This window comes from Schistocerca gregaria, chromosome 8 (genome assembly GCF_023897955.1).
Source record: "Schistocerca gregaria isolate iqSchGreg1 chromosome 8, iqSchGreg1.2, whole genome shotgun sequence".
Lineage (NCBI taxonomy): Eukaryota > Metazoa > Arthropoda > Insecta > Orthoptera > Acrididae > Schistocerca > Schistocerca gregaria.
The window spans coordinates 332,611,773-332,626,139 of NC_064927.1; the positions used below are offsets into that span (position 1 = coordinate 332,611,773).

Consider the following 14,367-nt stretch of genomic DNA (forward strand, 5'->3'; position numbering starts at 1 on the left):
AGATGGTACTGATAGTCACATGGTTCATGTGGCTGGCCAGTTGCTCAACGGCTGCAGCCAGTTTTCCTGTACACATCTCCACAGCTGTCGAACACCGCTGTCAATATGGCCCATGGTGCACGACAGTTGCCTTAATGCCCGTTTTGGATAGGGCCATTTTGCCGTGCGCGGAATACATTAACCACGGCAGTTTACAAAACTTATCCATTGTGAAAATTCTTCCACTCTTCGCCCAAACACTATTAATCCTGCCCGTTTGGGAATCAGATAAATTTCTCCAATTCCACATTACTACAACGACTGCAGTGTTGTCTGCGTCCCCCAACACACTTGATATACCATCCACAGCGGAGTGGTTACTCCACATTGACGTGGAACACAGCCAGTAGTCAGTTAATGTGACTGGTTCGTGCATCTATACTTCTTCATATTCATTAATTTTTACTAATGTTGCACACTGAAGAGCCAAAGAAACTGGTACACCTGCCTAATATCGCGTAGGGCCCCCGCGAGTACGCAGAAGTGCCGCAACAATACGTAGCATGTCTGAAGTAATGCTGGAGGGAATTGACACCATGAATCCTGTAGCGCTGTCCATAAATCCGTGAGATGACGAGGGTGTGGAGATCTCTTCTGAACAGCACGTTACAAGGCATCCGAGATTTGCTAAATAGGATTCATGTCTGCGCAGTTTGGTGGCCAGTGGAAATGTTTAAACTCAGAAGACTGTACCTGGAGCCAGACTGTAGCAGTTCTGGACGTTTGGGGTGTCGCATTGTCCTGCTGGAATTCCCAAGTCATTTGGAATGCACAATGGACGTGAATGGATGCAGGTGATTAGGCAGGATGCTTACGTACGTGTTACCGTCAGAGTCGTATCCAGACGTATCAGTAGTCCCCTGTCACTCCAACTGCACACGCCCACACTGCAGACTCCAAAGCCCCATACAATTTCAGAGCCTCCACAGGCTTGAGCAGTCTTCTGCTGATATGCAGAGTCCACAGATTTACGAGGTTGTCTCCCTACCCATACACGTCCGTCCGCTCGATACAATTTTAAGCGAGACTCGCCGACCAAGCAACATGTTTCCAGTCATCAACAATCCAATGTCGGTGCTGACGGGCCCAGCGACGCGTAAAGCTTTGTGTCGTGCAGTCATCAAGAGTACACAAGTGGGCGTTCTGCTCTAAAAGCCCATACCGATGATGTTTCGTTCAATGGTTAGCAGACTGACACTTGCTGATGACCCAGCAGTGAAACCTGCAGCAATTTGTGGAAAGGTTGCACTTCTGTCACGCTGAACGATTCTCTTCAGTCGTCGTTGGTCCCGTTCTTCCAACATCTTTTTCCGCTCGCTGCGACGTTGGAGTTTTGATGTTTTACCCGATTTATGATATTCACGGTACACTCGTGAATTAGTCCTGTGGGAAAATCCCCACTTCATCGTCACCTCGGAGATGCTGTGACCCATTGCTCTTGATCCGACTCTAGCACCACGTTCGAACTCACTTAAATCTTGATAATCTGCCATTGCAGCAGCATTATCTGATCTAACAACTGCGTTAGGCACTTGTTGTCTCATGTAGGCGTTGCCGACCAAATGGTTCAAATGGCTCTGAGCACTATGGACTTAACATCTGAGGTCATCAGTCCCCTAGAACTTAGAACTACTTAAACCTAACTAACCTAAGGACATCACACACACACATCCATGCCCGAGGCAGAATTCGAACCTGCGACCGTAGCGGTCGCGCGGTTCCAGACTGAAGCGCCTAGAACCGCTCGGCCACGCCAGCCAGCCGTTGCCGACTGCAGCGCCGTATTTTGCCTGTTTACATATCTCTGTGTTTGGATACACATGCCTACATTAGTTTCTTTGGCGCTTAGGTGTAAATACTTTGTACCGTATATTTATGTTGCTTGGTTTTTTAATGACAGGATCAGTGATTTTTCCATTGTGAGGTGAGTAATGTGTCGTGATAAAGCTACTGGCGCTAGGTAGAATTCAATGCGATCAGAAAAACGGTGTTTCAAATAAAATCGTGTGATGCAAAATTGATGTCAAATAGTTTCCAGGCAGTGAAACGTTTTCTCTGTAGATGTCTTAAGTATACAGTCACTACTCGCGTTCATCTGTAATCAGTAATTATGTTCATATACTACTGAAGGAGTAGAACACTTTCACTACACGATGCATATCAATAACGCACACTATAAGTATAAAAAAGAGACTCATGGGTACAGATCAGTGCAGTGTAAGCTTTGAACTTAATGAATGATTCGTGGCTATTACAAAGTGTGTGCCTTGGCGATATATTTTCAGACGGTATACCCAGTTCAAATTCTCACTTACCACACAAGTGTAGAATATGCAGACCACGCAGACTAAGGGAGTCACTACATGGACGTTGATGCCAGTCACTGAAAAAATAAGAGAGATAAACACAAACAATGTAGCGATTACTAGCGTATTGAATAACACAACAGGCATGTCATGTTTATCGTTCTGCACTCTAAAATTGTTAAACTGGTAAAGTCCTTCAAAAGAGTTGTTTTGTCGTATACAGTCGTTATAAGCAGTAGTTAATAACGAATTTTGTTTAAATTATTGTTATATCTGTTTACAGAGCAGCTACATATCTATTAATTTACCTTTCAGGAAATATTGACTTCATCGGGACATACTCATGACTGACATGCCTTTCTGCCTGTTACACGTGATAGACATATTATCGTTTTGGAGGTGTGCAATACGATACATAGAATAATGACTCACAGTACTTAATATGGCATTTGTAGACTAGATGGATACGTGACGAACAATTTTTTTGTGTTGAGCTGCGGCAGCGAAACATAAATTCAGTAAAGGTTCTGTCCTTTTCCGCGCGGATCAACAATTTTGATGGGAGGCGTTTGTCCGTGGGTTGTGGTGCAGTACCGCTAGTGTAGCTATTTCAATAGCTTCTCCTGTAACGTTTGCTTCGTTTCCTTTTGCCGGTCTGTACGTAGCCATCAGACACGACGGCGTTGACAACCTTGTAAACCAACGAACGACAGTAATCATTCTCTGGAAACGCTAGGTATACCAGGCACCAGCAGTCTCAAGGTTTCTCCAGCAGACTCCGAAAATCAGATCATTTAAAATTTTTTCACAGAACAGTCACACAAAAATTGAGATTTCTGTAATTTCTCAACGTAATTTCCTTGTCGACATCATGATTCCAAGGCCGTTGTTACGGCCAGAGGAGGTTGTTCTGAGTACTGATTTCTCAGGATCTATGCACCCAAATCGCGTGAAAATGTAATCACATGTCAGTTCTAGTATAATATATTTGTCCATTGGGTACCCGTTTATCATCTGCATTTCTTCTTGGTGTAGCAATTTCAATGTCCAGTAGTGTAAAGTCAGAAGATCGAAGGGACTTTTCACGGACGATGCCGTTGTATACACAAAACTCGAAAAACTAGAAAATTGCAGCAAAATACAGGAAGAGATGCTACGGCCCACAGGTTCGCTGCAGGATGTGGCAATTGACCATAAACATTAACAAATGTAGCGTTTTACGAACACAGAGACAGAAAGGAAATACAACCCGTCAACAAACGAAGTAGCTTAGAAAACTCTCAATACTGTAACCAAAAAATTTTGTTAATTTACCCAGGGATATAAAATGTGCGATAGACAGAAGAGTAAAACTCGGAAAAAACCGAAAAAGTTTTTCATTGAAAGCTCCTTCTGTTTAGTAGACGAGTTAAAAAAAATCACCAGGTCACCATATTTACAGATTAATATGTGGCGGAACGTAAAATGACTCACATCATAACGATTTATCGTGAAAAAGTATGCATGAAAAATGAGACCAACTTATTCGACCAATACTTGAATATTGCTCATCAGTGTTGGTTCGCTACCAGATCTGATAGATGGAGGAAACAGAGAATGCCCAAAGATGAGCAGCACGTTTCTCATCGGGTTCAATTAATAAGCGCGAAAGCGTCATGTAGATGTTCAGACAACTCTGCCACGCATGGTAACCTAGTTTGTAGAATATAGATGTAGATCTGATAGTAAGTTCACTAGCAGCTTCATCTGCGGCGTGAAACGAAGACATACCCGTAACGGACCCCATTTCATAACACCATCACCTGGTGCAATGATACCCTGCTGCCTTTAAGCAATGCATCAGCTGAGGTACGTCTGACGCACCATATCACACCTTGAATGGATACATTAAATACACTCCTGGAAATTGAAATAAGAACACCGTGAATTCATTGTCCCAGGAAGGGGAAACTTTATTGACACATTCCTGGGGTCAGATACATCACATGATCACACTGACAGAACCACAGGCACATAGACACAGGCAACAGAGCATGCACAATGTCGGCACTAGTACAGTGTATATCCACCTTTCGCAGCAATGCAGACTGCTATTCTCCCATGGAGACGATCGTAGAGATGCTGGATGTAGTCCTGTGGAACGGCTTGCCATGCCATTTCCACCTGGCGCCTCAGTTGGACCAGCGTTCGTGCTAGACGTGCAGACCGCGTGAGACGACGCTTCATCCAGTCCCAAACATGCTCAATGGGGGACAGATCCGGAGATCTTGCTGGCCAGGGTAGTTGGCTTACACCTTCTAGAGCACGTTGGGTGGCACGGAATACATGCGGACGTGCATTGTCCTGTTGGAGCAGCAAGTTCCCTTGCCGGTCTAGGAATGGTAGAACGATGGGTTAGATGACGGTTTGGATGTACCGTGCACTATTCAGTGTCCCCTCGACGATCACCAGAGGTGTACGGCCAGTGTAGGAGATCACTCCCCACACCATGATGCCGGGTGTTGGCCTTGTGTGCCTCGGTCGTATGCAGTCCTGATTGTGGCGCTCACCTGCACAGCGCCAAACACGCATACGACCATCATTGGCACCAAGGCAGAAGCGACTCTCATCGCTGAAGACGACACGTCCCCATTCGTCCCTCCACTCACGCCTGTCGCGACACCACTGGAGGCGGGCTGCACGATGTTGGGGCGTGAGCGGAAGACGGCCTAACGGTGTGGGGGACCGTAGCCCAGCTTCATGGAGACGGTTGCGAATGGTCCTCGCCGGTACCCCAGGAGCAACAGTGTCCCTAATTTGCTGGGAAGTGGCGGTGCGGTCCCCTACGCCACTGCGTAGGATCCTACGTTCTTGGCGTGCATCCGTGCGTCGCTGCGGTCCGGTCCCATGTCGACTTGCACGTGCACCTTCCGCCGACCACTGGCGACAACATCGATGTACTGTGGAGACCTCACGCCCCACGTGTTGAGCAATTCGGCGGAACGTCCACCCGGCCTCCCGCATGCCCACTATACGCCCTCGCTCAAAGTCCGTCAACTGCACATACGGTTCACGTCCACGCTGTCGCGGCATGCTACCAGTGTTAAAGACTGCGATGGAGCTCCGTATGCCACGGCAAACTGGCTGACATTGACGGCGGCGGTGCACAAATGCTGCGCAGCTAGCGCCATTCGACGGCCAACACTGCGGTTCCTGGTGTGTCCGCTGTGCCGTGCGTGTGATCATTGCTTGTACAGCCCTCTCGCAGTGTCCGGAGCAAGTATGGTGGGTCTGACACACCGGTGTCAATATGTTCTTTTTTCCATTTCCAGGAGTGTATATTCGCAGTTGCGAACGTGGACGGCTGTCACGTGTATAATAGAATGATGACGTTGAAGCTTTGTGCCAGAGCCGGACTCGAACTCGGATCTGGCCCTTGTCACGAGCGGTCGCCTTACCATTTGACTAGACGAGTACGAGTCTCGGCCAGACCAATCCTTCGATTGGTAGCGAACCCTATGTCCGCTACCTGTACTCGTACATGCGTTATGTGTTTTCATGTACCCCTGGGAAACATTTTACCTCGCTCTCTCTGTGTCGGTGGATAAATATGATATTTCCAATCCTTCTGTTATTCTGAATTACGATGCAAGGTTCCTTCGGACATGGATGAATGTTCGAAGGAAAATCGCATCGTTAATCGGAATAATACAGGCACATCAAAATCGTATCTTTTATAGAGGTTATAATGGCGGAATTTCTGTAACTGTGTTACTCTCTCCGCTCTGTGGCGTACAGTAAGAAGATGCAAAGGTGTACGGGGGTGACTTCCGCTCCCCATGAAAAACTGTTGGTCCCTGTTGAGACGGCAACTCCGAAGTTGGAACTCTTCAGCATGGAACTGACAAGTCATTAGCTTCACTGCAGCCTTGCTACAAACTGTAGTAATCCGATATACACTGAGGTCACAAAAGTCATGGGATACTTCCTGATATCGTGTCGGACCTCGTTTTGCAAAGGCTTAAGTGCAGCAGCTCGTCGTCGTATGAACGCCACAAATCGTTAGAAGTTCCCTGCATAAATACTGAGCCATGTGCCTTATAACCAACCACAATTGCGAAAGTGTTAATCGGTGCAGGATTTTGTACACAAACTGACCTCTAGATTATACCCCATAAACGTTAGATGGGAGTCATGTCCGGCGATCTGGGTGGCAAAATCATTCCCTGGAATAGTGCAGAGTGTTCTTCAAACCATTCACGCACAGTTGTGCCCCGTTGACATGGCGCATTGTCATCCACAAAAATTCCATCATTGTTTTGGAACACGAATTTCATGAATGGCTGCAGACGGTCTCCAAAGAGCCGATGGAAGTGATCGGTTCAACTTGACCAGAGGACCCAGTACAATCCATACAAACACAGCCCACACAATTCTGAAGCCACCACCAGCATGCACAGTGCCTTACTGACATCTTGGGTCCATGGCTTCATGTGGTCTGCGCCACACTCGCATCCTACCATTAGCTGTTACCTACTGAAATTGGAACTCATCTGAACAGGCCACGGTTTCCCGGTCGTCTGAGGTCGAACCGACACGGTTACGAGCCCAGAAGAGGCTCCGCATGCGACGTGGTGCTGCTACCAACGCCACTCGAGTCGATCGTCTGCTGCAATATCCCATTAAGGCCAAATTTCGCAGCACTGTCGAAACGGATACGTTCGTCGTACATCCCACACTGTTTTTTGCGGTTATTGCACGCAATGTTCCTTGTGCACTGATACCTCTACGCAGCCGCCGCTGCTGTCTGTCATTATCTGATGACCGTTTTCTCTGCGCTGTCCCTGGTAAGAGGCAATACCTGAAATTTGTTATGTAGGCACACTCTTGACACTGTGAACCTCGGAATATTAAGGTCCCTAACAAATATCAAACTGGTTTGCTCCAACTGCATTCCACGTTCGCCGGACGGAGCGGTTCTAGGCGCTGCAGTCTGGAACTGCGGGACCGCTACGGTCGCAGGTTCGAATCCTGCCTCGGGCACGGATGTGTGTGATGTCCATAGGTTACTTAGGTTTAAGTAGCTAAGTTCTAAGGGACTGGTGACCTCAGAAGTTGAGTCCCATAGCGCTCAGAGCCATTTGAACCATTCCACGTTCACAGTCTCTTAATTCCCGTCATAGGGCTATAATCACGTCGGAAACCTTTTTACTTGAATCACATAATAAAAATGACAGCTCGGCAGATGGACTACACTTTTTTTCCCTTGTGTACGCAATACTACCACCATCTACATATGTGCATATAACTTTTTGCCACTACAATGTGTAAATCCAGACTACCCTTCGTAGTTCTAAAGGTGGAATATGGTTCAAATGGCTCTGAGCACTATGAGACTCAACACCTTAGGTCATATGTCCCCTAGAACTTAGAACTACTTAAACCTAACTAACTTAAGGACATCACACACACCCATGCCCGAGGAAGGATTCGAACCTGCGACCGTAGCAGCCCCGCGGTTCCGGACTGCAGCGTTAGAACCGCACGGCCACCGCGGCCGGCAAAGGTGGAATATCTTCACCTGTGTTACTCTCTGTGTTTTATGGTGTGGAATTAAGAAGAGGAAAACGTTTACTTCGGCGACAGGTGCATCCTATGACAAGTATGTGGTTTTTGATGGGACGCCTGCTGCGGAGTTAAGGTTCTTGAGAGTGGTTAGCTGCGCCACAGTCCATCTATACGATTTTGCAATCCGATATACATACAGGCAAAAGGATGCCATCAATGTGTGAGTGCCATGGCATCTCCCTCTGTCGGTGACGTATAGTTGACACTATGGACATGAAAAATACAGTGACCTCAATACCTGATAGTTGTAGTGTCGCGTGCCTCAGGTGTCCAGGATCTTAGAAGAATCTAAAACCATGTGTCTTGCCACACCTGTACTCGATTGTTATGACGACGTGTGCTACTGAAAATGATGATTGGCACTATCATGGCACAATGAGATATTTAATTCTTGCTGCTCTCTGTTCTCGGAAACAGCTTTCTAGATGTCGATTGCTCATAAGCTCAAATACATTGCTGACCATTAAAATAGAGACGTTAGGAAGGAAAGCAACCACTAAAGTATACTCACTGGACTTATTGAGCAGCGTAGGATGAATAAGTGATGAAATCTGTGGCGACTGAGGGTGTGCAGCGTGCGAAATTTAGTACAGAGATCTGCAGCCTCTGGTAGCAAAACAAGTTCTACCCTGTCTGTACGTTGAGTGGAATTTAGCTGACAGATGTGGGTACTTCATTCCGCCCTACATGTGTTATATGTCAGCAAGTTTTGGCGTGCCAGCGTCTCGTTAAGTGACAGGTGAGAGATCTGGAGACAGGGCTAGCCACAGCTAAAGGTCAGAACAGGCAGTCTTGGTTTTTGCTCGTTGCAAATGCAACGACTCGGTCCAAATTACAGGCTATTCATACCAGAGGTTGTCGTGTTGTGTACCTGACACATATCACCACCGTAGTTGCTGGCCTGCGGTGATGACTGCACTATAGCAATGTTCATTCTTTTCGGAACGTCCACGTACGGATACTTCAGTTGTGATGTACACAGACCCGAGACGCGTCTGAAAAAAGACGGCTAGGTGGCATTCGTGTGTCCAGAGCTGTCGTTGGGCACTGCTTTCTCTGCTGCTGCATCAAGGGGAACTGCAAGAATGGTCCCTATACTTACAGCTCGTGCTGTCCGTTTGAATAATTATCTTGCTGCTCACGAGCCAATTTTCCGGTCCAAGGTACGTTATGTGGCTGGAAGATCCTACACACCTGAGGGAACAACACACCTGTCCTCTTGAGTGCTAGTCTCAGAGCCTGCATGACACGAGTTGGTCTCACTTGGAGCCTGTTATTACATATCTGTAGCACGGCCATGGTATACACGATTTTTATGTTGGTTGTTGTGTGATGTGTTGCACCCACGAAGGTATTAATGAAGATGTTATAGTTGTTTTCTAGTAGCCCCGAGTATTATAGTTGGCTACTAGTAAACCTGTACTCGTGCACCACTTCCATCTGATGTCACTCATATGTTCGGGATTGGATAAAATCTTAAATGAACTTCTACCAACACTTTTGCTGCATTAAGGTCATATTTTATTTTACTGTGTCTGATATGACTGTGAAACGATTATGTAAGCATTACAGTGATTTATGACAACGGTACCAGTGAATTCTTGATGTGGGTGGGTGTACTCAGATGTAGAAATCAAGTAATGGTCCACCCATATACAAGATCTTTTCATGTGTTATATATCGTCGTAGTATGTTTCATTATTTTACTAGCAGTTAATTTGAAAAAAAAGGCCATTGAAGTGTAGCTATTGTAGGCTAACATCTAAAGGACGACACTGTATATTCAATTCCAAATTTTACATTTATAAGAAATAACACTGTATGTTTTCAAGACATAATGTTATTTTAAATGTGCGATTTAAAATGTTACACAAACTGTCTCAAAAATAATTTTATTGAGGTCAGAGAGGTGATGTGGTACAGCTATTGAAATTTATCAGTTATCGGACACAACCATGTAAACAACCGTATACTTACTTATCTGTGAAAATGTTACGCTACCTAAATCCCCATTGTGGTGTCTAGTGATTAGTATACGCTGAGACATTAGCACAACATGGTGCAAGTTTCAGTTGTTTGGAATTTTTTTTTGACATGCTAGGGTTCCCTGCAACGTTGTATTACAATGTTACACAACATCATGATTGGACTTTCTGTGTTGTAAAAAGCATCTACATCTAATAATGTCACGAGGTACTTTTAAGGTTGCTGTAGAGTATATGTGCATTATATGAAATCGTATGTGCTGGAGCTACCTTCAGCTGGGATGTTTGTTTCTGTAACTGTCAGATCCAATGATGACAGCATAGGTCTGTTGAAACTGGTAATAATAATAAAAATAATGACAAGCGATCTTGGCAAGCTTGATTCTTTAAAAATAATACAGCATTTAGATCGTCCCCAACGACTGACGCAATGTGAGACGTAAACATGAATGCGGAAAATTGAAAATTTGTGTCATCCGGACACAGTGGCCATCAAACTTAGAAGGAATACCCTAGCACAGCTCAAATCAGACTCAGATTCTCCACTTATCCAACCACTGCTAATGTAGTGGCATTTCCCATTGTCCTCATTACTCACGACATCGCCGAATCCAGGAAGGATGGGAGCGTCGTACGTCTTCGCAATGAAGTGGTCATTGATCGTCCTTGCCTTAATTATACGGGATGGTCCATTGATAGTAACCGGGACAAATATCTCATGAAATAAGCGTCACACGAAAAAACTACGAAGAACGAAACTCGTATAGCTTGTAGGGGGAAACGAAATGGCGCAATGGTTGTCCCTCTAGATAGCGCTGCCATAGGTCAAACGGATATCAATTGCGTTTTTTTTTAAATGGGTACCCCCATTTATATTTCATATTCGCGTAGTACATAAATAAACATGAATGTTTTACTTGCACCACATTTTTCTCTTTGTGACAGACGGCGCTGTAATAGTCACAAACGTATAAGTATGTGGCATCACGTAACATTCCGCCAGTGCGGACGGTATTTGCTTCGTGATACATTACCCATGTTAAAATGGACCGATTACCAATTGCGGAAAAAGTCAATATCATGTTGATGTATGGCTATTGTGATCAAAATGCCCAACGGGCGTGTGCTATGTATGCTGCTCGGTATCCTGGATGACATCATCCAAGTGTCCGGACCGTTCGCTGGAATGTTACGTTATTTAAGGAAACAGGAAGTGTTCAGCCGTATGTCAAACGTCAACCACGACCTGCCACATATGATGATGCCCAAGTAGGTGTTTTAGCTGCTGTCACGGCTAATCCGCACATCAGTAGCGTGAGAATCGGGAATCTCAAAAACGTCGGTGTTGAGAATGCTACATCAACATCGATTGCACCCATTCCATATTTGTATACACCAGGAATTGTATGGCAACGACTTTGAACGTCGTGTACAGTTCTCGCCACTGGGAACACGAGAAATTACCGGACGATGAAAGATTTTTTGCACGCGTTCTATTTAGCGACGAAGTGTCATTCACCAACAGCGGTAACGTAAACCGGTATAATATGCACTATTGGGCAACGGAAAATCCACGATGGCTGCGACAAGTGGAACATCAGCAACGTTAGCGGGTTAATGTATGGTGCGGCATTATGGGAAGAAGGATAATTGGCCCCCATTTTATCGATGGCATTCGAAATGGTGCAATGTATGCTGATTTCCTGTGTAATGTTCTACCGAGGTGACTATAATATGTTTCACTGCATGGCGATGTACTTCCAACATGATGGATGTCCGGCACATAGCTCAAGCGGCTGAAGCGATATTGAATAGCATATTTCATTCCTGGTGGATTGGTCGTCGAAGCAACATTCTATGGCCCGCACATTCACCGGATCTGAAGTCCCCGGATTTCATTCTGTGGGGAAAGTTGAAGGATATTTGCTATCGTGATGCACCGACAACGCCTGACAACATGCGTCAGCACATTGTCAATGAATGTGCGAACATTACGGAAGCGAACTACTCGCTGTTGAGAGGAATGTCGTAACACGTATTGCCAAACGCATTGAGGTTGACGGACATCATTTTGAGCATTTATTGCATTAATGTGGTATTTACAGTTAATAACGCTGTAACGGCATACAGAAATGGTAAGCTCACGAAGGTACGTGTATCACATTGGAACAACCGAAATGAAATATTTAAGCGTACCTACGTTCTGTAGTTTAATTTAAAACCCCTACCTGTTACCAACTGTTCGTCTAAAATTGTGAGTCATATGTTTGTGACTATTACATCGCCATCTGTGACAAAGCGAAAAAAGTGGTCCAACTGAAACATTCATATTTCTTTACGTACTAAACGAATATGTAATACAAAATGGGGGTTCCTATTTTTAAAAAAAAACGCAGTGATATCCGTTTGACGTATGGAAGCGCCATCTGGCGGGTCATGCATAGCACCATCTGGTTTGCCCCTTTAAGCTAGACGAGTTTCGTTCTTTGTAGTTTTTTCGTTTGACGCTTATTTCATGAGATATTTGTCCCGGTCACGATCAATGGACTACCCAGCACATGTGCGTCTATTCTTTGGGACACATCTTAAAAGAATCGGCGAAATGTCAAGAGCAGTGAGGAACAATAGCGCGGGGCACATTATCCGTAGTGGGCGGATAAGTAGAGACTTTGTGTATGACAGGAGGTGCGCTGTGGTCTTATGCAGCAGTGTGTGGGTGGCACTGTGGTCAGCGCATCTGTCGAGTTAGAAGGAAACCCGTGTCCTAATATTTGCAACCCCAAATACTCAACTTCCCCGCCAATTTAATCGATTCCCATTGGCAGCTAAAGCCATTAATTCCTTTACTTCTGGATTCATAGTGGCTGCAGGGTCGAAATGTTGTCTGTTCCTTCGAACATGTGACACAGTATCAGTGCGTTTTTCGGGTTTCCTGACTACAGGGTTGTGTTACGGTACGGATAACAGATGCATCATAATGTGGGTGTGAAATGGCATGGTAATTGCAAATGCACTCGAAAGCTGTCGTACGCAGGATAGTTCGAGCGTTGAAAAAAAGTCTAAATTTCACACAGCTCCATCCTTAAGTTTTGGCGATATGTGTACCAAATGCAATGTCGAAACGAGCTACAGTGAGATGATGTCAGGAATTAGAAGAAGATCGCAAAAACTTTTGGGATCACGGTCGGGAAGGACGCCATCGAGTTCGACTACAGACTACAATGTCGGTCAATTGTTTGTGGATGATCGTGGGGTGGGGTGGGGGGTTGACGGAGAGAGGGGGAGACTTCCCAAAGATGCGGCCTTTCACACGCAGGTTATTGAATGGCTCTGTGACCAAGGAGCGGATTTCTATCGAATTGAACGATTTATAGGTTCCGATCATTGTTTACTGGACTTGGGACGATGTTGGAAAACAGTCTCACGCATATGTTGAAGTGTAGTGCATCGTTGAATAAAAGTTACTTCGCTTGCCTTAAGAATGTGTAACTGACTTTCTAAAGCCCGCTCGTAATGCGACATGGCTGTTTGGTCAATGTCACTACATGAAAGGCAATGTACAACATTGTATTTGATAATTAGGCTTCAACAGACCATAGAGGGGAAGTTTCTATTCTCTGTATTGAGTAAAGTAGTTAATCAGTGAATATTTATGGTAAATATGCGTTAGAAATCGGAATGAATTTGGGTCCAGCGACTATTGTGTTCGATCTCAGTTTTAGATGAAGAATAATTTCGAGGCATTAGTAATGTTTAGAACTGTCCAGAAGACGCTCAGACATTCTCTGTACAAGTAAAGCACATGAATTTCTGTTTACCTTGGTTAAAAGCGAGTGCTGGAATGTAGATGACAATGGGAATCCATGTTATCTGAAATAAAAATGAGAAATAAATTTAAGTGGATGATTTTTAGTCTATGTCACAATACAGATCCACTGCACTGCTAAATTATGTAAAATAACTTATTACGGCAGAAACAGTAATACTGAGCCTCGATAACTATGGACTGTACAATAATTATAAAAGCAGACTCTCAAGCTACTAACTAAAGCTTCTGGAAAATACCCCCTTTAATGCAGCTAAGCCGTTAATAAATTTGAATAGTAAGTAATTTCTGTGAACACCGTTGCTGAGTAAAACTATAAATTAGTAGTTACCATGACATTTATAGTCAAGTGCACTATCAAGATGAAAGACGTGCAGGTATGTCAGCTACATATAAACACTAATTTACTTATCTAGTTGAAGGGCACATTTCAGTTGTGCCGACTACAATTGCGGCATAGACATCGACAGTATCTGGTCAGATGTTTCGAAATCAATGTGATGACTGCAAATTTCTTGTCATCAGTTGTATCAGGTATACTTATAAGTCTGCTACCCAATAGTGAAATATGAAAATCTTTTCCTTACCACGACTCGCACCAAGA

At 44.7% G+C, this 14,367-nt stretch overlaps 1 protein-coding gene across 2 annotated transcripts in view; it reads right to left on the minus strand.

The window, feature by feature from the left end:
* Positions 1–14,367, minus strand: part of LOC126284566 (sodium-coupled monocarboxylate transporter 1-like) — a 420,449-nt gene that overhangs the window by 108,916 nt on the left and 297,166 nt on the right. The window contains exons 5-6 of one of the 2 annotated variants that reach the window (XM_049983577.1): positions 13,756–13,807; positions 2,355–2,422 (exon numbers count right to left, since the gene is read on the minus strand). The exons of the other annotated variant lie outside the window; for it this stretch is intronic. Coding sequence (XP_049839534.1) covers positions 2,355–2,422; positions 13,756–13,807 — 120 coding nt within the window. The remainder of the gene's footprint in view (positions 1–2,354; positions 2,423–13,755; positions 13,808–14,367) is intronic. 2 annotated transcript variants of the gene reach the window in all.